This window comes from Dipodomys merriami, unplaced genomic scaffold (genome assembly GCF_024711535.1).
Source record: "Dipodomys merriami isolate MVZ:Mamm:240054 unplaced genomic scaffold, mDipMer1.0.p SCAF_55, whole genome shotgun sequence".
In the NCBI taxonomy this organism is placed as follows: domain Eukaryota; kingdom Metazoa; phylum Chordata; class Mammalia; order Rodentia; family Heteromyidae; genus Dipodomys; species Dipodomys merriami.
In genome coordinates, this window is record NW_027206124.1 from 3,427,439 (window position 1) to 3,449,797 (window position 22,359).

General features: G+C 41.5%; 1 protein-coding gene across 5 annotated transcripts in view; it reads left to right on the plus strand.

Moving 5' to 3' along the window:
• The window catches only part of Tnrc6b (trinucleotide repeat containing adaptor 6B), a 237,367-nt gene that overhangs the window by 63,749 nt on the left and 151,259 nt on the right, over positions 1 to 22,359 (plus strand). For all 5 annotated transcript variants that reach the window (XM_069999582.1, XM_069999588.1, XM_069999585.1 and 2 more), the window contains one exon: positions 12,702 to 12,791. In XM_069999582.1, the coding sequence (XP_069855683.1) occupies positions 12,747 to 12,791 (45 nt within the window). In that variant the 5' untranslated portion in view covers positions 12,702 to 12,746. The remainder of the gene's footprint in view (positions 1 to 12,701; positions 12,792 to 22,359) is intronic.

Consider the following 22,359-nt stretch of genomic DNA (forward strand, 5'->3'; position numbering starts at 1 on the left):
CTAAATATGACTTCATGTTTCTCCATCAAGATTTCAGTCCCATCTACAAAAGGTTTAGGGCAAGTAAGTAGCGGGGTTCTTCTTTTGACTCAGTGCTTTAACAATTGAGTTTTTTGGGCTTTTTTTTTTTTTTGCCAGTCCAGGGGCTTGAACTCAGGGCCTGGGCATTGTCCTTGAACTTCTTTTGCTCAAGGCTAAGACTCTATCACTTGAGCCACAGTACCACTTCCGGATTTTTTTTGTGTATGTGATTCTGAGGAACTGAACCAAGGGCTTTATGATGCAAGACAAGCATTCTACCACTAAGCCACATTCCCAGTCCATTTAAAAAAAAATTTTTTTTGGGGGGGGGGTCTGGTCGTGGGGCCTGAACTCTGGGCCTGGGCGCTGTCCCTCAGCTCTTCAGCTCAAGGCTAGCGCTCTACCACTTGAGCCACAGGGCCACTTTCGGCTTTTTTCTTTTTTCTTATGTGGTGCAAGGCAAGCGCTCTACCACTGAGCCACCTTCCCAGCCCCTAAAATGTTTTTTATTATAAAAATACTGTACAGAGGGGTTAGAGTTACATGAGTAAGGTAATGAGTACATTTCCTGTGGAGCATTGTTACCCCTCCTTTGTTTTTCCCCTACCATCCCTTCCCTTCCCACTTCCCACCTCCCATCTCCCCCCACCCCCAAGTTATAAAGTTCGTTTTCAACAGTATCTGGTACATCTCATTGTTACAATGGGTCAACCTGTATCCTTATTTCATCATTTTGTTATTTCTCTTCTCCTCCCCAAATAAAACTGTATATACAAGATGCAGGGCACCGACATCAAATAGAGTGAAAACAGGGGTTATACACAGGGGTTATACCGTGGACAACATACAAAAGAAACAAAAAAATGACATAGTACATTCTAAATACGTTAAAAACAATAGCAAGAAAGAAAAATCCACTTGTGTCCCTAACATGGGGTTCATTTCACTTAACATCATCTTATATGGTCATATGTACATGGCTTTTGACCTTTTCTGCTTGTCCTAGACATATACTAGTTATTGCAAATAAGGGAAACCATGGGACCTGTGTTTCTTTGGGCCTGGCTTACTTCACTTAATATAATTTTTTCCAAGTCTTTACATTTCCTAACAAGTGGGGTGATGTCATTCTTTCTGATGAAGGCATAGAATTCCATTATATATATATATATATATATATGTGTGTGTGTGTGTGTGTATATATATACATATATATGTATATGTGTGTGTGTATATATATATATATATATATATATATATATATATCACATTTTCTTTTTTTTTTTTTTTTTTTTTGGTCCGGTTGTGGGGCCTGAACTCTGGGCCTGGGCACTGTCCCTCAGCTCTTCAGCTCAAGGCTAGCGCTCTACCACTTGAGCCACAGCGCCACTTCCGGCTTTTTTCTTTTTGTTTATGTGGTGCTGAGGAATCGAACTCAGGGCCTCATGCATGCAAGGCAAGCGCTCTACCACTGAGCCACCTTCCCAGCCCTATATCATATTTTCTTGATCCATTCATCTACTGAGGGGCATCTGGGTTGGTCCATATCTTAGCTGTGGTGAATAATGCTGTGATAAACATAGTTATCCTGGTAGCTTTAGTATACCCTTGTTTGTGATCGTTTGGGTAAATACCCAAAAGTGGGATTGCTGGGTCATAGGGGAGCTCTATGTGGAGTCTTTTGAGGAATCTCCATACTGCTTTCCAAAGTGGTTGAACAAGTTTACCCTCCCACCAACAATGTAGTAGGGTTCCCTTTTGGCCACATCCCCTCCAGCATCTGTTGTTATTAGATTTCTTGATTCTAGCCATTCTAACGGGGGTAAGGTGGATCTCAATGCTGTTTTTATTTGCTTTTTTTTTGTTTTTGGTGTTTTTTTTTTTGTCAGTAATGGGGCTTGAACTCTGGGCTTAGGCACTGTCTGTGCGCTCTTCAGCTCAAGGCAAGCGCTCTACCACTTGAGCCACAGCACCAGTTCCAGTTTTTTGAGTGGTTTATTGGAGATAAGAGTCTCACAGACTTTCCTGCCCGGGCTGGCTTTGAACCATGATCCTGAGATCTCAGCCTCCTGAGTAGCTAGGATTACAGGTGTGAGCCACCAGTGCCCAGCTTTACATTTCTTTTATGGCTAGAGAAGTTGAGCATTTCTTCATGTGTCTATTGGCCATTCTTATTTCCTCTTCAGAGAAGTTTTTCTTTAAGTCTTTAGCCCACTTACTTGTCGGCAGTAGTTTCTTGAGGATTTGTTGTTGGGGGATTTAATTTTTTGGGTTCTAAGTGTATTTTAGATATGAGAACCCCTGTCCATTGTATCCAGCCCAGTTTTTTTTTTTTAAGGGATTGGAGTCACCAAATATTGCCTTTGTTACCAACAAAGATGAATTGCAGATGTGGCTTACATGTGCAACCAGGTGAACTTCATAGCCCTGAATCTTAGAACCCAACAGACTGACCTAGTAGTAGAAAATTATGAGGGTCCTGAAAAAGTTTATGGGTCCTAGGAAAATACCTGCCCCCTGGGGAAGCAGTTTTGTTCTTTATTCTATACCTGCTCTGAGATGGGGAGGAGCAGAAGGCAAGTGCAGAGAAGCACACAGTCACAGAGAGATGCTAGGAGAAAACGGGCTAGGAGCCTATAGGCTAATGCAAATAAATCAAGTAGAAGTATCGAGAGTGGTAGTCAGCATGTTCTCACTGAGGATCTGTTGTCTACTGAGCCACAAATGTATTATTTAATCCTCAGAAAATGTAGTGTTCAGTATGAAGTCTGAGATGTGAAAGATCGAGTTTTGAAGCTACCCTGGGCAGAAAAGTCTGAGGCTTCATCTACATTATCCAGCAAAATGTTGGGCCAATGCATGGCTCAAGTGGTAGAGCATCAGCCCTGAGCAAGAAAGCCAAGTGAGAGCTTGAGGTCCTGAGTCTAGACAGCATGGCTCCATAGATCTAAAGTATGCACTCTTTGGCTTTACACAGGCAAGGAAGAATGCCTGAGACAGTCATTTTCTCAAGGTCACATGTGGACAGGCATTAGTATCTGACTCTAGTTACTACTCTCTGTCCAGCCTTGTCACTTGTTCTTGCCCCTCGCACCTAGCAGTGGTAAGGCTGCCCACTCTTGCCAGGCATGGGCGGTTCAGTATCCTTCATTCATCTGTCTTAATTATTTCTTTTCTAACATGCTGGAAAACTGAAGGCTGGAGTAGCAGAGGGGGTAAGACCTAATTGGAGCTTGACAAATGGTAGTACCTCAGGAGGAGATGATGAAGTTTAAGAGGATAGGAAAGTCGGGTGTTGGTGGCTCACGCCTGTAATCCTAGCTGCTCAGGAGGCTGAGATCTGAGGATCGTGGTTCAAAGCCAGCCCGGGCAGCAAAGTCCCTGAGACTCTTCTCGCCAATAAACCACTAGAAAACCAGAAGTGGTACTGTGGCTCAAGCGGTAGAGTGCTCACCTTGAGCTGAAGAGCACAAGGACAGCGCCCTATCCCAGAGTTCAAGCCCCACGACCTGCCAAAAAAAAAAAAAAAGGATAGGAAAGATTGGGAAGACAGAAGCATCAGGTGAAATCAGAGAGTCCCAAGGAGGGACCACCATATCCAGCTGTTGGAACACCAGACAACCTGCCAACCTTACTGCCAGTCTGGAGACTTGAGAGGTAGGGATTTCTCTCTTGTGAGAGGCTTGACTTGGGAAACTATGATAGTCAAGAGGGCAACAGAGAGTCACCATCTTGAGAAAGTTTCTCTGGAATCTACAAGCAATCACAACTTTAACAATCCACAAGATGCTTTACAATAGAACTTGGGTTTAAATTAGTTGTCAGAGGTGTGGGAAGGGAGAGCAGACTAGCCAACAGAAAAAAGCAAAAAGATTTAAGCTGTAGGAAACCAGGTGACAGCCCTGAAGCCAGAGGCTACATGAATGAGCCCAGCAGGCCCCACTCCTAGTAGATGAAGGATTGGAAACTCTCGATGAACCCAAGAGCAGAGACATCTGTAAAGCATCTGTAGGTCCCACCTCAGAAAGTGTTGCAGTCCCCTTGAAACCTGACCCATGTGTGGGATGTACCACTAAGCTCTGGCAACTCAAAAAGATCGGGCACAAGTCCAGCACAGCCCACATTAGATAAGAGTTAGCTGAGCCACACCTGGCAGCTCAGCAGCTTTGGGCCACCCTGCTGAGCCAAACAATAGGGCTATCAGCCATCAGCAAGAACTCTCAAGCCCTGCCACCAAGTAAAGTAACAGCTTCACACCCAGGCCTAAAACAGACTATTGCAACCTGTAGAGAAGTCTAGATATAAATATAGATATGAATATAGATATGAACCCAAATAAATATGAGTTATTATTTCACTAGGATTATCCCCTCTATCTCCTTCCTATTACCCCATTGGTGAAAGAAGGTCTTCCTAGAGCATGAAGTTACACCTTGGATCCTTTTTAGAAAGATGAATATAGGTAATTCTTAATCATTAGTACTTAACACAGAGGAATATGGTTTACTACCTATTACAGCCTTTGAAATCATAAATATATAAATATATAGATATAAATATAGATATGAATATAGATATGAACCAAAACAAATATGAGTTAAAAACTCATTCATTTGTTATATATCTGACTTTGTTATTCTATTGATTTAGTGTTTTATATGTTATATTTGTTTAACTGTATGGTTTTTCTCTTCTGTGAATCATATAAAAGCCATTTACCTTTTAATATCTACATTTTAGCATAGACCTGTTATTTCCTCCCATTTAATCTTATAGTTTGCTTCTCCTTCTTTTAACCCAAACTGTAGTGTCTGAATGTCATCACTGCATTTTAGTATTCTCCCTTGAATCATCTTTTGATTTCCTTTACATTGTCCCTCATCAGTTCTGCCACCTTATATCTACAAGTGGAACTTTTCTCTCCCATTCCTGCTTTTCACCCATAAATCTTCAGTTCCTAAACTCATACCTAGTAACTAGATTATCTGAGTATCACTTGTTCTTTGTTTTTGTTTTTCACTTTTTGCTTTCTGTTTTGTCTTTCTGTTACTGTTTCTATTTTTCTCTTTTCCTTGGTCCATTAATGTTCTCTGTTTTCTAAAGTGTGTGTGTGTGTGTATGTCTTCACTGTACCTTGACTGCTCCCTAATGGAGCACAACATTAAGTTAATTATTTTCTGCTTATCTCACCCTACCTTCCTAATAACCCGTCCCACAAAAGTTAGCTCTCAAGCCAGATATTGATAGCTCATACCTAGCTACTCAGGAGGCTAAGATTTGCGGATCACGGTTTGATGCCATGATGCCATCCTGAGCAGACAAACCCAAGAGGCTCTTTATCTCCAGTTACTTAACAGAAAAACTGGAAGTGAGGCTGTGGCTCACTAGCCTTGGGCACTGAGTTCAAACCTCAGGATGGGCACACATGTATGCACATGTGCACACACATACACAAGTTATCCCTATATAATATAGCCAAATAGTATTATTTCATTAGGATTATCCCCTCTATATCCTTCCTGCGTACCCCATTGTTTAAAGAAGGTCTTTCTGGAGCATGAAGATACATCTTGGATCCTTTTTAGAAAGATGAATATAGGTAATTTTTTTTCATTAGTACTTAACAGAGGAATATGGTTTACTACCTATTACAGCCTTTGAAACCAAGCTTCTTCACTTTGAATAGAGAAAAGTTCTACACACAATATCTCTAGCACTGAAATTGACTATTGCTCAGCTGAGACTCACCTGCCAGTTGATACACTACCACCACCACCAGCAGTCATTACCCCATTTTAATCAAACTGCAGAAAGGCACCAACTGAAAGTACGCAGGAGATGGAAACTGCAACAATCTTATACCCAGATGAACACGTTCCAGTGAAAAATCATGAAGTTCATGAGCTAGCAAGTCCTCAAAGATAAACAATGCTACAAAAAAGGACTTAAGTGAGAATGAAGAGGAAAAAGTCTAAACAATGAAAACAATAAAACAATGATAGTATGGTTAGTGAAACATAGGAACAGGTGTTTAAAAAACTGGACAAATTCCTAGAGAATTTGAACAAATAGCAAAAGAAACAAGAGAATATGAACAAGTTGGAGATTTATCTTAGTGGAAAAACACTTGTATGGGAAGTGCTAGGCCCTGTACTCAGTCCTCAGCTATGTAAAAAACAACAAAACTGAATAAATTAAAGAAACTGTGTAGGAGCTGGATGCTGGTGGCTCATGCCTGTAATCCTTGTGATTCAGGAGGCTGGGTCCTGAGAATCATAGTTCAAGGTAGGAAAGTCTGTGAAACTCTTATCTCTAATTAACCACCAGAAAACAGGAAGTAGCACTGTGGCTCAGAGTGGTAGAGCACTAGCCTTGAGCTGAAGAGCTCAGGGACAGCACCCAGGCCCTGAGTTCAAGCCCACGGCTGGGGAGTGGGGGAAGAGAAAGAGAGAGAGAGAAAGAGAAAGAAAGAATGAGAGAATAAAGAATATATTGAAAGCTGCAAAAGTGAGGAAGTAAGTAACTTACAATGGCAAACTTGTTAGAATAACAGATTTCTCAACACAGTTAAGTACAAGGGGTCATGGAAAGATATAATTCAATTCTTGAAAGAGATAATTCAACTTTGCCAACAGAGACTACTGTACCCAGTGAAGCTGTCCTTCAGAATTGAAAGAGAAATAAAGACCTTCTATTATAAACAATAGCTAAAGGAATCCACAACTTCTAAGCCAGTGTTGCCAAAGATACTTAAGATAACCCTGCTTGGAGAAGAAGATGATCCAAAACAGAAAAACAAAAAGAATAAACTCCATTAGAAGAGTGATTAGCAAAGTAGGAAGTAAAGAAGCAAGCATTGCAAAACAACAAAATGACCAGAAATGCTCTCAAATGATTGTGGACCTCTCAATATTAAATATCAATTAGCTCAGCTCAAAACTGTGCTAAAAAATGTATAAAAGCAGCTTGGATTAAAATCAAGATTCAGCCATTTATTGCCTGAATGAAATACATCTCATTGAAAAACATGTACACAGCTTAGAGTGAATATCACTGAAAGCAGGCAAGAGTAGCTGTACTTACATCTGATAAAATAGACATCAAGCCAGAATCAGTCAGAAGGGAATGATCTACGAACAGGAAATTATAGTTATTAAGATATATGCAGCCCAGAGTTCAAGCCCCACGACCAACAACAACAAAAAAAAAGATATATGCACTTACTAGCATGTACCTGGGTTCACTAGACCTGGACTTGATAGCATTAATGTGGTACACCCAGCACACTTAATAGAAGGAGACTTAGCACCAATAGATAGGCCATCCAAACAGAAACATCAACAAACAATTTGTTTTTTTTTTTTGGGTCCGGTTGTGGGGCTTGAACTCTGGGCCTGGGCGCTGTCCCTCAGCTCTTCAGCTCAAGGCTAGCGCTCTACCACTTGAGCCACAGCACCACTTCCGGATTTTTCTTTTTGCTTATGTGGTGCTGAGGAATTGAACCCAGGGCCTCATGCATGCAAGACAAGCGCTGTACAACTGAGCCACCTTCCCAGCCCCAACAAACAAATTTTTTAAAACAATTAAAATTAAATAGTACCATAGACCAAATGGAATCATCAGATATCCGCAGAGTATTTCACCCAGTAGCTACACAATACACATTTTTCTTAGCATCCAAAGAATGTTTTTGGAAACAGCATATTCTAGGTCATACAAGTTTGGACAAATACAAGAAAACTGAAATAACTCTTTGTATTCTTTTTTTTTTTTTTTTTTTTTTGTCGGTCGTGGGGCTTGAACTCTGGGCCTGGGCGCTGTCCCTCAGCTCTTCAGCTCAAGGCGAGCGCTCTACCACTTGAGCTACAGCACCACTTCCGGTTTTCTGGTGGTTTATTTGAGATAGGAGTCTCACGGTCTCTCCTGCCCGGGCTGGCTTTGAACTGCGATCCTCAGATCTCAGCCTCCTGAGTAGCTAGGATTACAGGCGTGAGCCACCAGCGCCCGGCTTCTTTGTATTCTTTAGGTAATAATGAAATTAAACTAGACAACAGTGAAAAATAATACAGAAAATATTTAAACCCATGGAGACGGAACAACCCATTGTTAAATGACAAGTGGGTTACTGAAGAAATAAAGGGAGAGTTCAAAAAGTGCCTTAAAAACTAAAGAGAGCTGGGTGTTGGTGGCTCACGCCTGTAATCCTAGCTACTTAGGAGGCTGAGATCTGAGAATCCCAGTTCAAAGCTAGCCCAGGCAGGAAGGTCTGTGAGACTCTTATCTCCAATAAACCACCAGAAAACTGGAAGTGGCACTGTGACTCAACTGGTAGAATGCTGACCTTGAGCTGAAGATCTGAGGGACAGTGCCCAGGCCAAGAGTTCAAGCCCCATGACCACCACCAACAAAACAACAACAAATATAGTAATAATAATAGAAGTACACCCTACCAGAACCAGGATATCCACTCTCTCCTCTCTTATTCAATATAGTACTAGAGTTCTTATCCAAAGCAATAATGCAGAACAAAGAAATGCAAGAGGTTCAAATAGGGAAAGAAGAAATCAGACTATCTTTATTTGCTAGTATTCTAATGTTATACTCAACAGACCCTGCAGGCTCTACCAAAAAAATTGGTAAAACTAGCCAGGTACCAGTGGCTCCTGCTTGTAATCCTAGCTACTTAGGAGGTTGAAATCTGAGGATAGTGGTTCAAAGCCAGCTTAGGTAGAAAAGTCTATGAGATTCTTTTCTCCAATCAATCAGAAAAAAAAGAAGAAGAAGTGGTGGAATTGAAGCTATGGCTTAACTAGTAAAGTGCCATATTTGAGCAAAACAACTGAAGGACAATACTCAGGCCCTGACTTTAAGCCCCACTTTAAAACTGGGTGGTAGAAGAATACAGAGTTAGTGCTCAAAGATCAAAAGGCCAGACACTAGTGGCTTACACCTGTAATCCTAACTACTCAGCAGGCTGAGATCTGAGGATTATAGTTTGAAGCCAATCTAGGCAGGAAAGTCTGTGAGACTCTTATCTCCAATTAATCACAGAAAAAGCCAGAAGTGGCGCTGTGCCCCAAGTGGTAGAGCACTAGCCTTGAGTAAAAAGGAGCTCAGGGCAGCACCCAAGCCCAGAGTTTGGACCTCAGACCAGCAAAAAAAGAAAGAGGGGGGGGGGGGAGGAAGGAAAGGAAGGAAGGAAGGAAGGAAGGAAGGAAGAAAAGATCAGTAGCTTTTCTGTATACCAGCAATGAACAAACAGGCTGAGGAACAATCAGGAAATTAATTCTATTCACATTAGCCTTAAAAACAATGAAATACCTAGGTATTACGAACTAAGGAAATTAAAGACCTCTACAGTGAAAACTGTAAAATCATAAAGAAAGTTAAGATGTCAGAAGATGAAAGACCTCCCATGCTCATGGATTGGCATTATTAGTATTATGAAAATGAACACATCGCCAAAAGCAGTGTTATATAATCAGTGTAATACCATCAAGATCTTAATATCATTTCTGACAGAATTGTAGAATTAGCCCAAAAGTTCATATAGAGGCATAAAAGACCCTGGATAGCAAAAGCAATCCTAAGGAAAAGGAGCACCGCTAGAGCCATCACAGTACCAGACTCTTAACTCCTACCACAGACCTACTACAGTAACACACAGCATATTATTGGCATAAAGAAACCTGAAGACCAGTGAAAACAGTAGAGAAGTCTCAGGAATATTTTTTTCTTTTTTCTTTTTAATTGTTATTATAAAGGTGATATACAGAGGGATTACAATTGTATATATCAGATATTAGTATGTTTCTTTTTGAAGAATATAACCCTTTGACTTGCTCTCTCCCAGTTTTTTCCTCCTGTCTCCACTTGCAAATGGTATAGTTAAACTAATTTTTAACAAAGGAGCCAAGAACATACAATGGAGAAAACAGAGAGCCTCTTCAACAAATGGTGTTGGGAACACTGACTAGTTGGGAACACTGCAGAAAACAGAAATTAGACCTCTGTCTCTTCCCCTGTAAAAAAATAAACTCCATTGGGATCCAAGAGCTTAAAGTAAGCCCTGAAACTTTAAATCTACTATAGGAAAATATAGGAAAGATCCTGGAAATTATAAGCATAGTTACATTTTTTTTCTGAATAGGAGGATGCCAAATGCCCAAGGGCAAGTATTGACAAACAGTACTGACTACATCAAATGAAGAGTTTCTGAACACAAAAGAAACAACAGCAGAACCAAATAACAACCCTTGGACTAGAAGATATCTCTGTCAGTTATTTAGCAAATACAAGATTAATGTCCAGGAGGTGTAGGGTAGATGTATCTTGTAGAATATTACAAACCCATAAAGAAGGAGGGGAAAAATCAGGTCAGGGAAGCCCATTTCACTTGGGGCAGGCAGACATGGACTGTCGGGCAGTATTTGTTTACCTTGGAGAAAGGGAATAGAGGTCAAGTGACAGCTTCTTCTCTACTCAGTATACATTTCACATTACCTAAATACACATTTGTTCCCAAAACACGGTGAGATAAACACAGTAGCTACTTTGATAGTCCCTTTCTGCCCAGCAGAAATGGTGGGAGAAGCAGAAGGTGAAGCAGAAAAGAAGTAGAACTCAGGAGGCTGAGATCTGAGGATCATAGTTCAAAGCTAGCTGGAGCAGGAAAGTTCGTGGGACTCTTATCTCCAATAAATCACCAGAAAACAAGAAGTGGTGCTGTGGCTTAAGTGGTAAAGTGATCGCCTTGAGCTGAGGGACAATACCTAGGTCCAGAGTTCAAGCCCCACCACAACTGACCAAAAAAGAAAAAAAGAAGAGAAGTGGAGGTCTTGGGGCTAGTCCAGAGCAGATCACCAGGGCTGGTATACGCCAGCAGATGTTACACAAATCATTTTAGCTTTTATTTTTGTTCGCTATGAACCATTTTAAAATGCTTGACAGATTTATAAGCATTTGTACTTCTATTTTAATGGAGATTTGTTTTGTATTTATTTGAGTTTTCTTCAATAATTAGGTATTTAATGAGTTTGTTAATATGTTGCATAATTTGAAGAGCAGTAGGGAGTTTGAACTCAGGGCCTCAAGCTTGCTAGATTAGCACTATACCACTTGGGCCATGCCTTTAGCCAGGCAATTTGCTGGTTACTTTGGAGATGGAGTCTAGAGGATTTTTCTGCTCAGATTGGCCTCAAACCACAGAGCCCCCAGATCTCAACTTTCTGAGCAGTTACTATTACAAGCCTGAGCCCCAAGACCTAGCTTGCCTTACATTCTTTTTTCTTTTCTTTTCTTTTTTTCCTTTCTTTCTTTCTTTCTTTCTTTCTTTCTTTCTTTCTTTCTTTCTTTCTTTCTTTCTTTCTTTCTTTCTTTCTTTCTTTCTTTTTGTCATGGGGCTTGAATTCAGGGTCTGGGTGCTATACCTGAGTTTTTTCATTTAAGGCTAGCACTCTACCACTTTGAGTTACAGTACCATTTCCAGTTTCCTGGTGGTCAATTTGGAGACAAGAGTCTCACACAAACTTTCCTGCCCAGGCTGGCTTGGAACCACGATCCTTGGATCTCAGCCTCCTGAGTAGCTAGGATTGCAGGTGTGAGCCACCAGGGCTTGGCTTTATTCACCTTCTTCAGAGGAAAAATGTCTTACCCCAAAAATAGCCTAGTACTATTTTTTTAAACAAATGAAGAATTTATTGGGCATGTTTTCTTCAAATAAAAAGATGGGATAGTCAGGCACCAGTAGCTCACATCTGTAATCCTAGCTACTCAGGAGGCTGAGATCTGAGACCCACGGTTCAAAGCCAGCCTAGAAAGGAAAGTCTATAAGACTCTTATCTCCAATAAACCACCAGAAAACCAGAAGTGGTGCTGTGGCTCAAAGTGGTAAAGCTCTAGCATTGAGCTGAAGAGCTGAGAGACAGTGCCTAGGCCTAGAGTTCAAGCCTCATGATTGACAAAAAAAAAAAAAAGGATTGAATACATTTTAATTTTAGTTATAAAAAAAATCAAGGATGTTGAACATAACCATGAATCCAAGAAACCCATCCAGTCGCTGTAGCATGACATAGCATGATGGCAGCATAACCTTCTGCAGCCTAACTCTGGTACACACCTTGGCTCCAAGGGTCTCCTTTCTGCCTACTGCAAGAACCACTGAAGATTTCCATATCCAGCCAGGTACTGGTGGCTCACGCCTATAATCCTAGCTACTCAGGAGGCTGATATCTGAGGATCACAATTTGAAGTCAGACCCTAAAGGAAAGTTCATGAGACTCTTATCTCCATTTTACCAGCAGAGAGACAGAAGTGGAGTTGTAGTGCAAGTGTAGAGTGCTAGCATTGAGTGAAAAAGTTAAGTAAAGGATTATATCCAGGCTCTGAGTTCAAACCTCAGTACTAGGTTTAAAAAAACAAAAACAATAAGATTTCCATGGGGGAAGAAATCTAGAGCTGTTAATAGCCTAATCCATCCAAGGAGGGGGAACTGTTTTTTCCCCTTAGATGTGTGTTTGTGCACATATGTGTGCGTGCGTACACATACTCATACCTAAGTTGTTTAAGGTCACTGCCTCACAGTGCCCAGGATCTCAGTTACTAAATTTCAATTTAGAGCTTTGAAATAGCCCACTCTTGTCCTGCATTCCTTAACGTATGTTTTTTTTTTCTTCTTTCAGGCAGTATTTTGCATTTCTGCAAAGTTTTGCACAGTGTCTGTTCCCATGCAAACCAATGAAGGAGAAGTGTCGGAAGAAAGCAGTTCCAAGGTTGGTAAATTGCTTAACAATACAAACAATTTGAGTAGAAACTAAAAAGTAGAGGCAATGGAAGAGTGGTGTGGGTGTTTTGTTTTAGATAAATCTAGAAATTAAATTGATTTGCATTATAACCTAAGTCCAAGAAGATATTTTTTTCTCTGTATACTTTTTGTTACACTGTATGACAAATTTAAAACTTATTTGACCAAATCTATGGTTCACTTTTAGCATACTACTACTGTATTTTTTAATTTCTATCAGGAAAATTATATATTCTTATATGAAATGAAAACTAATCAAAGTACAAGAGGTAAAAAGTCAAAAGCTATTCCTTACTTTTGCTGCATAGACGTTGTCACTGATAACTTTTGGAGATTAGTATGTTAGAAAAAAATGTTTTTTTCAGTTGTGGGGCTTGAACTTAGTGAATGGGCACTGTCCCTGAGCTCCTTGTCTCAAAGCTAGCCTCTACCACTTTGAGCCACAGCTCGACTTCTGGTTTTCTGGTAGTTAATTAGAGATAAGAGTCTCGGAATTTCCTGCCCAGTTTGGCTTTGAACTGAGATCCTCAAATCTCATCCTCTTGAGTAGCTAGAATTATAGGCGTGAGCCACCAGCATCTGGCTAGAAATTTTTAAGTGGTAATTGATTTGTTGTTTAGATCACTAAATTGATTTTTTGTTCAGATCAGGTTTAGATCACTAAGCCTGAAGGAATACTGTCTTTGTCAACTCTCTCTATAAGTAATTATCTATGTGTTTATCTTTATTACTATTGCTGTGTAGTTCCATATCCTGACTTTCTGTGACTCCTTCCTGGCCCAGTCACGTGGGACCCTTGTCCCCTTTGCATATCCCCTTTTCTTCTTCAGAATTGGCTACAGTGCTTCCTTGGAGCTTTTGAGGGTCACATTGTTTACTGCCCAGGTTGTACCCAAGTTTGGGGTACCTGATTGCTGCTATTGCTATCTGCACTAGACCAAAAGTGGAGCAGTGTCACACTCGAAAGTGTGCTATGTTGAACAGAAAAGATTACATGTTGTCTCATTCCTTAACATGATATGAAGAATTAACAAAACCATGGATAGGGGCTGGGAAGGTGGTTCAGTGGTAGCGTGCCTGCCTTGCACGCATGAAGCTCTGGGTTCGATTCCTCAGCAACACATAAGCAAAAAGAAAAAAGCCGGAAGTGGTGCTGTGGCTCAAGTGGTAGAGTGCTAGCCTTGAGCTGAAGAGCTGAGGGACAGCGCCCAGGCCCAGAGTTCAGGGCCCACGACCGGACCCAAAAACAAACAAACAAACAAACAAACAAACAAAAAAAAACCATGGATAGAGTCCAGATTGGTAGTTTCTGGAATTTGGTTGAGGAAAATGAGAAATGGGAGTAACCACTCAATGGGGCAGGGATTCCATTTGGCATGATGGAAACATTTCAGAACTAGATAGAGATGTTATGTTGCACATGCTGTAAATATACGGAATGCCTCTGAATTGTTCATCTTAAAATGGTTAATTTTGTGTGTCTTTCACATCATTGAATTCATTAAATGTCATTGCATTCCTATTGCACCAATCCTCACTGCCTCTAGGCCTCCTGCTGTGATTGGTTGAATTCTAGAGAGGCTGTGTCCTTGTACACTCTGTTGTGTTTCCTGAGCTGGCTTCAGAAAAGCACTGTTTGTGCAGTCTCCAAGTCCTTCTTTCAAGCAGCCCCTCAGCATCTTTCTAAATCCCCCTTTAATACGTGTCATCATCTAGTCCTCTTGTTCTTCCTTTCCTGTCTCACTAGTTCTCTTCTTTGGTTTTGTAGCTAAAGCATCAGGCCCATCTAGACCCTGTGTTCTATTGAGGGCTCATGAGAATCAGTGAGACACACAGATTCTGCTGTAGGATCTCCCTGACACCTACACGTGCACATGCACACGTGACCCAAGACACACCAGCCCCAGGACTTCTAAGGGAGCCATACACTCTTCCCCCCAAGATCCTAATGATTAATTTATAATGAAATGTGATGATAAAGAAGGCTGGAATTCTAGGGTGCTCTGGCTAGTACTACATTCTTTTCCTGGAAAGCTAAGCTTTAATTGAAATATTGCTTGATGTACAGGGCTTGATTTTCCTGCAGTATATGAGAAACAAAGTATTGAGTAGAATAAACACAGTGTTCCATGCTTTTAGAGGTTAAGTATGAAAAGTATGTTTTGTGAAACATAGAAGACCTAACAGGAAGTCCACAGGTATACACTTTTTGGCCTGATTTTCTTAGAGAGAAGTACATACGACCTGCTGTATTTGACATCTGTATACTTGTTGATCTGAAAAACATTTTATCTATGATTCATGGCTTTTAGTCATTGAATTTAATGTTATGTGTGTGTGTGTGTGTGTGTGTGTGTGTGTGTGTGTGTGTGTGTGCGCGCGCGCATACATGTACCTGTGCCTCATCTGGCTATTACGGAGTAGAGCTGTGTATCACCTGGCAGTTTTACATCTGTTATATGGTTACAGACATATTTTGGATGTCAGCTGTTTATGTCATCCTTTCTTCATTTTTAAAAATTGAGATAAATTGTCAAAAAATGAAAGAGTTATATAGACATTCACTTTATTTAAGTGAACAAAGCATTTACTGGGCATCTATGATGTACTGATGTCTTAGCTATACTACAGAAGAAACAGCACCAGTGGCCCACACCTGTAATCCTAGCTACTTAGGAGGCTGAGAACTGAGGATTGTGGGTCAGAGTCAGACCAGACAGGAAAAAGTTTGTGAGACTCTTATCTCCAATTAGCCACCAAAAAGTTGCAAGTAGAGATGTGTCTCAAGTGGTGGTAGAGCTGCATCCTTGAGCAAAAAAATTTCAGGGACAGCTCCAGGCCTTGACTTTAAGCCCCAGATAATAGAACATATTACATATATTCATATAATGTAGAAGTGCTAAATGATGTTGCACATTGAGAACTATTGGTCTAGGTGAGGGAACCATGTCCACCATGATACTTATGTTAAATGTGCACATAGCTCTAAGCACTCACATCCTCTACAGCAGAGAGGGTAAGACACAATTAGACTTAATACAGAGGACAAAGCTATTTTTGTTTGTTTGGGTTTGTTGGTGGGTGGGTGGGGCTGAGAGGAGAAGCATTTGTAGCATGTATATGGCAGAATATGACAGGAGATGGTCTTTCTTTAATTCTTTCTTTCTTTCTGTCTATCTGTCTGTCTCCCTCCCAATCTTTCCCCCCTTCCCCCCCCCTTTCTTTTGCCAGTCATGGCGCTTAAACTTAGGGCCTGAGCACTGTACCTGAGCTTCTTTTACTCAAGGCTAGCATTCTACCACTTGAACCACAGTGCCAATTCCTGCTCTTTCTGTGTATGTGGTACTGAGGAATCGAACCCAGGACTTCATGCATGCTAAGCAAACACTCTACCACTAAGCCACATTCCTAACCCAGGAGATGGTATATTAAACCATACCAAACTTAACGGTTTAAAATCCCCAAACCAGCCAGATGCCAGTGGCTCACACCTGTAATCTTAGCTACTCAGGAGGCTGAGATCTGAAGATTGCAGTTAGAAGCTGGCCTGGGCAGAAAAGTCCCCTTGAGACTCCAATTAATCACTCAAAAATCTGGAAATGGATCTGTGGCTTAATTGGTAGAACAGTAGCCTTGAGTACAAAGAGGCTCAGGGATAGCACCGAGGCCCTGAGTTCAAGCCCCAGAACCACAAAATTTAATTATTATTTAAAATAAAAATAAAATCCCAAACCAACTGGGCAGAAGAGTCCCAAATGCTTTATGGAGAGGGTTGGGAATGTGGCTTAGTGGTAGAGTGCTTGCCTAGCATGCACGAAGCCCTGGGTTAGATTCCTCAGTACCACATACACAGAAAAAGCCAGAATTGGCACTGTGGTTCAAGTGGTAGAGTGCTAGCCTTGAGCAAAAGAAGCTCAGGGACAGTGCCCAGGTCCTGAGTTCAAGCCCCATGACTGACAAAATAAAATCGAAATATTTTATGTAGATACTATCCTCAAGAATGAGGAACATATTTTCTTTCTTTCTTTTTGTTTTTGGTCGGTCATGGGGCCTGAACTCTGGGCCTGGGCACTGTCCCTCAGCTCTTCAGCTCACGGCTAGCACTCTCCCACTTAAGTCGCAGCACTACTTCCGGCTTTTTCTGCTTATGTGGTGCTAAGGAATCGAACCCAGGGCCTCATGCATGCAAGGCAAGCACTCTACCACTGAGCCACCTCCCCAGCCCGGAGCACAATTTTCTTTAAATGTGGCTTTATGTAGTGGAGAAACTGAACAAACGCCACCTCAGCCAGAGCGGCCACCTCATCAAGAGCAGCAAGGTCATGGCCATCTTGTCACCTGTGAGGTCATGTTTGTGGTATGTCCCCTGGATGAGTGGTGGTGAAATAGCACATCACGTCTGCGTGCTTCTGTCCCCAGACCCATTGCCCAAGTCCAGTCAGAAATAAATGCACTGGTCTGATCTGGCTAGAGGGCTACTCTGCAAAGGATCTGATTAAAAAAAAAAAAAAAAAAAAACTGCCAAGGAAAATGAGAAAAACTAACAGCTAAGCAGAGCCAAAGGAGACATGAGGAAATACAGTGTGGTATCCTGGATGGAGGTAAATAGCAAGAGAATGGAGTAAATAGTAAGAGAATCTCCATATATGAGCATTAGGACATTAGGAAGTAACAGGTCTCAATATTGGCTCAGTAATTGTGAGGAACAGTAATAGCAGAGGCTGGATGTGGGACATATTTGGAAACCTTCTCTCTGTCTTGTTTTTTAAAATCTAAACTTGCTCTGGAAAAAATAAAGTTGACTTATATTTTTGTTTTTGTTTTTATTTTTTGAGATAGTATCTCTGTGTAGCCAAACCCACCACAACAGCCTTTCGTTGTTTTTAATGATTTGATATTTGGCTAAGCTCAGTAGGACAGTTCTGCTCCAAAATGGTGTTGGCAGGAGCTGAAGTCATCTGGAGGCTCAGTTGTCCAGAAATGTCCAATATGGCTGCTAGCTGGCATTGCCTGTCAGCTGGTGGCTCAGTTTTTGAGGCTGCTGTCCAGATGTTTTTCCATATGACCTCTTTGCTTACCTTGGGTTTCTCACACATGGCATCTGGGACTCCAGAGGGCCCATTCTAAGCATGCATCTTCTGGCTCTGCCTCAGAAGTCACATTCTGTTGAATTAAAGTAAGTCACAGGACTACTTCATATGAAGGGTAGGAGAGAGAAATACCATCCCACCTCTCAATGGGAAGATTGGCAGGGAATCTGAGGCCATCATTAGTCTACTGTATAATGAATTAAAGTGCTGGGCTTGCCAGACACTGGTAGCTCACACCTGTAACCCTAGCTACTCACAAGGCCGAGACTTGGAGGATCACATTTGAAGTTTAGCCTAGGTAGAAAAGTTTGGGAGACTCTATCGCCAGTTAACCAGTATAATGCCAGATGGGAGGAATGGCTTAAGTTACCAATAGAATGCCAGTTGTGACCAAGAAAGCCCAGTGAGAGTACAAGGCCCTGAATTCAAGCCCTAGTATTGGTACCAAAAAAAAAGTGTTGTGTTTAAAAAGAAGGCACAAAACCAGGAGCCGGTGGATCATGCCCGTTATCCTAGCTCCTCAAGGAGGCTGAGATCTAAGGATCACTATTCAAAGCTAGCCTGGGCAGGAACATCAGTGAGACTCTTAATCTCCAGTTAACCACCAGAAAAAATGGAAATGGTACTGTGGCTCACTGGTAGAGCACTACCTTTGAGCTGAAGAGCTGAGAGACAGCACCCAGGCCCAGAGTTCAAGCCCCATGACTGAGGGGAAAAAAATAAAAAGGGAACAATGGAAATTAACTTATTTCAGAATGAGGAGTTTCTAGAATAGGTAGCAGATTTTTCAGAGTAAGAAATTAATTGCTTATTTTACTTTAACACTTGCTCTGTTAACTGATCTTGACAAAGTATAATAGACAATAATGTTTGTATCTTTACCCCAGATTCTTTAATTTTATATACTCCTGCCAAAAAATGTTATGGTTCCAATTGATCCTTGCCTTCAGTATGTTTTCATTTTAGCCATTCTAATGGATGTGAAATGCTACTTCATTGTGTGTGTGTGTGTGTGTGTGTGTGTGTGTGTTTGTGTGTGTGTGTGTGTGTTTGTGTATGTGTGTGTGTGTGTGTGTGTGCGTGCGCGTGCACACATGCATAAGCACCCTGTCCTAATACAAGAGTTTGGGCTGGCGGGCTGGGAAGGTGGTTCAGTGGTAGAGCTCTTGCCTTGCATGCATGAGGCCCTGGGTTCAATTCCTTAGCACCACATAAGCAAAAAGAAAAAAGCTGGAAGTGGTGCTGCGGTTCAAGTGGTAGATTGCTAGCCTTGAGTTGAAGAGCTGAGGGACAGCGCCCAGGCCCAGAGTTCAGGCCCCACGACTGGAACTCCCCCCCCCCCAAAAAAAAAAGAGTTTGGACTGGCTTCGTATTGTTTTGAGGCATTTTCACTCAAAGCTAGTGCTCCACCACTTACACCTTACCTCAACTTTTAGCTTTTTTCTAGTTATTTGGGTTTCAAAGATTTGTCTTCCTAGGATAGCTTTGAACCAAGATTCTTAAATTTTAGCTTCCTGAGTAGCTAGGATTATAGATTTGAGCTGCTAGTGCCTGGTTGTGGTTTTGATTTACATCTTGCATGCTTTCTAAATTGAAGGTGCCAGCCAGGTGTTGGTGGCTCACGCCTGTAATCAGAACTACTCAGGAGGCTAAAATCTGAGGATCACAGTTTGAAGCCAGAAGGGAAAGAAAAGTCTCCTGGGAGACTCTTATCTCCAATTAACCATTCTAAAAGCAGAAGTGGAGCTGTGGCTTAAAATGGGAGCTCTTTGAGAAAAAGACCTGAGGGACAGTGCTCAGGCCCAAGTTCAAGCCCCACAGACATAGATAGATAGACTAAGATAGATAGATAGCTGATGTCATGGCCTCATGTTGGACTTACTGAAACAGAATCTCAAGAATTAGAACTTGTAATCCTAATTACTCAGGACTCTATTGCCATTTGAAGCCAATCTAGACAGGGAAGTCTGTGGGACTCTTATCTTCAGTTAACCAGCAGAAAACCCGAAGTGGAGCTGTGGCTCAAGTGGTAGAACACTAGCCTTGAGCAAAAGAGCTCAGGGATAATGCTTAGGCCCTGAGTTCAAGGAGCATGATTGGCCAAAAAAAAAAGAGTGGGCTGGGAAGGTGGCTCAGTGGTAGAGTGCTTGCATGAGGCCCTGGGTTCGATTCCTGAGTACCACATAAGCAAAAAAAAAAAAAAAAGCCAGAAGTGGCACTGTGGCTCAAGTGGTAGAGCGCTAGCCTTGAGCTGAAGAGCTGAGGGACAGCGCCCAGGCCCAGAGTTCAGGCCCCATGACCAACTAAATAAATAAATAAACAAAGAGCCAGACAGACAGACACTTATGCCTCTAACTACAACCATTTAGGAGCTAGAGATTTGAAGGGTCCTAGTTCAAAGCCATGCTAGGCAAAGTGTGGCAAAACTCCTATCGCAACCAACAAGCCAGATATGTTATACACTGTCTGTGGTCCCAGCTACCCAGGAGGCATGGGTAAGAAGATCATGGTTCAAGGCTGGCCCTGGATAAAAAGCACAGGATCCTCCCTGAAAAAACAGAAAGCGGGGGCTGGGAAGGTGGCTCAGTGGTAGAGCTCTTGCCTTGCATACATGAGGCCCTGGGTTTGATTCCTCAGCACCACATAAGCAAAAAGAAAAAAGCCAGAAGTGGCACTGTGGCTCAAGTGGTAGAGTGCTAGCCTTGAGCTGAAGAGCTGAGGGACAGTGCCCAGACCCAGAGTTCAGACCCCACGACTGGACCCCCGCCCCCCCCCCCCAAAAAAAAAAAGAGTGAGGAAGAAGGTTGTGAATTGAAGCCAGTCTGGGCTAGATAGTGAGACCTTCCTTAACAAAAAATAGGATAGAAAACATAGATTCAAAAAAGGTGCCTACACACCATATTGATAGCAGCAGTACCATAATAGTCAACAAGTGGAAAGCAACCCATGTGTGTGCAGGGCTGCACATGCTGTGGAATACGATTGCGCCCCGGAAAGGGAGGAGATCCTGCCATACACTACAATATAGGTGAACCTTGAAGTTGTTCTGCTGAATGAAATAAGCTGGTCACAAAAAGACTAATACCAAATCACTTTGCTGGTACTTCATTTCATAGAAGTAGGAAGCAGACACATAAATGGAGGAAGGAATGGGGAGCAAATGCAGTCATTATGTTCAATGTATACTATGTAGAAATTAAACAACGATGTAACTTGAGGTTTGGGCTTGGAAAGGGATATGGGGTAAAACAATGGGAGGGGTGACATGGACTGAGCTGTGTTGTATTCATAACCTGATTTATGGAATTGTAACTCCTTCGTACAACTACATCTTAAAAAGAAAGAAAAAAGAAATAGCAAGCAGAATGGCCGTTGTCAGGGACAACAGGAGGAGTGAGAAATAGGGATTTATTGTTTAGGGAATGCAGAGTTTCAGAAGAAAGATGAAAATGTTCTAGGATAGGTGGTAGTGATGGCTGCACAACAGTGTGAATCTATTTAATGCCACTTAACCGTACACTTAACTGTAGCTAAGAAGGCTGGGATAGAGCTCAGTGGTAGGGCATCTTCTTACCCAGGGTCAAGATCCTAGGTTCCAGCATAAAGCCGTGTGTATAACAAGTGTTAGGAAGTAAAGTTGAAAGAATTCTGTGAATTTCTTTTAATGATGAGAGAAAAAAATGGAGAGACAGAAAATCAGTGTATTAATTCCAGAGACTCAGCACTGAACAACAGGTATCCCACAAGGCAAGAACAAACTGGAGGACAGAAATTGTCAAATAAGTAGGAGAAAATATCCCAAACCTGAGGAAATGGAGTTCCTAAATTGTAAGCACTTACCCACTACCAAGTCAATAAGTGGAAAAAGAACTGTAGTTCATGGTTTGTATTTTTAGAAAACTAAGGATAATAGAAAATCCTAAAAGTTTCTAGAGAAGAAAGAGGTCACACCTAAATTTAGGCTTTAGAATAATACAGAACATCTAGGAGCTACAAGACAGCAGCACATTACCTTCAAATGAGGAAAAATATTTACTACAAATTCTATATTCGACTAGGAGTTCTATATGTCCAACTGTATGTGTTGATAAGAGTGTTTCAGTCATTCAATGTTTTAATACACTCAGTCCACATTCCTTTGACCAGAAAATCACTGGAATATATGCTCCACTTAATCTGGGGAGTAAACTGTTATAAAACAAACAAAAAGATCTGGCAACCTGTCTAGCATAGGAGAGATAAGAGGAAGAGGAAATTCCAGAGAGGAAGGGAAGAGACATAACCTGGCTAGCTAGTTGTCAGTGGTTCAGCAACCTAAAGCACAAATAATCCAGGTTTGAATGTGAGTGATCCCTGAGGAGGCTGATCTGTCACCTGAGGGGTATGAGATGGTGATGAGATTTCTGGCTCTGGTGGGGATTTTGAGAGTCATTCAGTGAAAATACA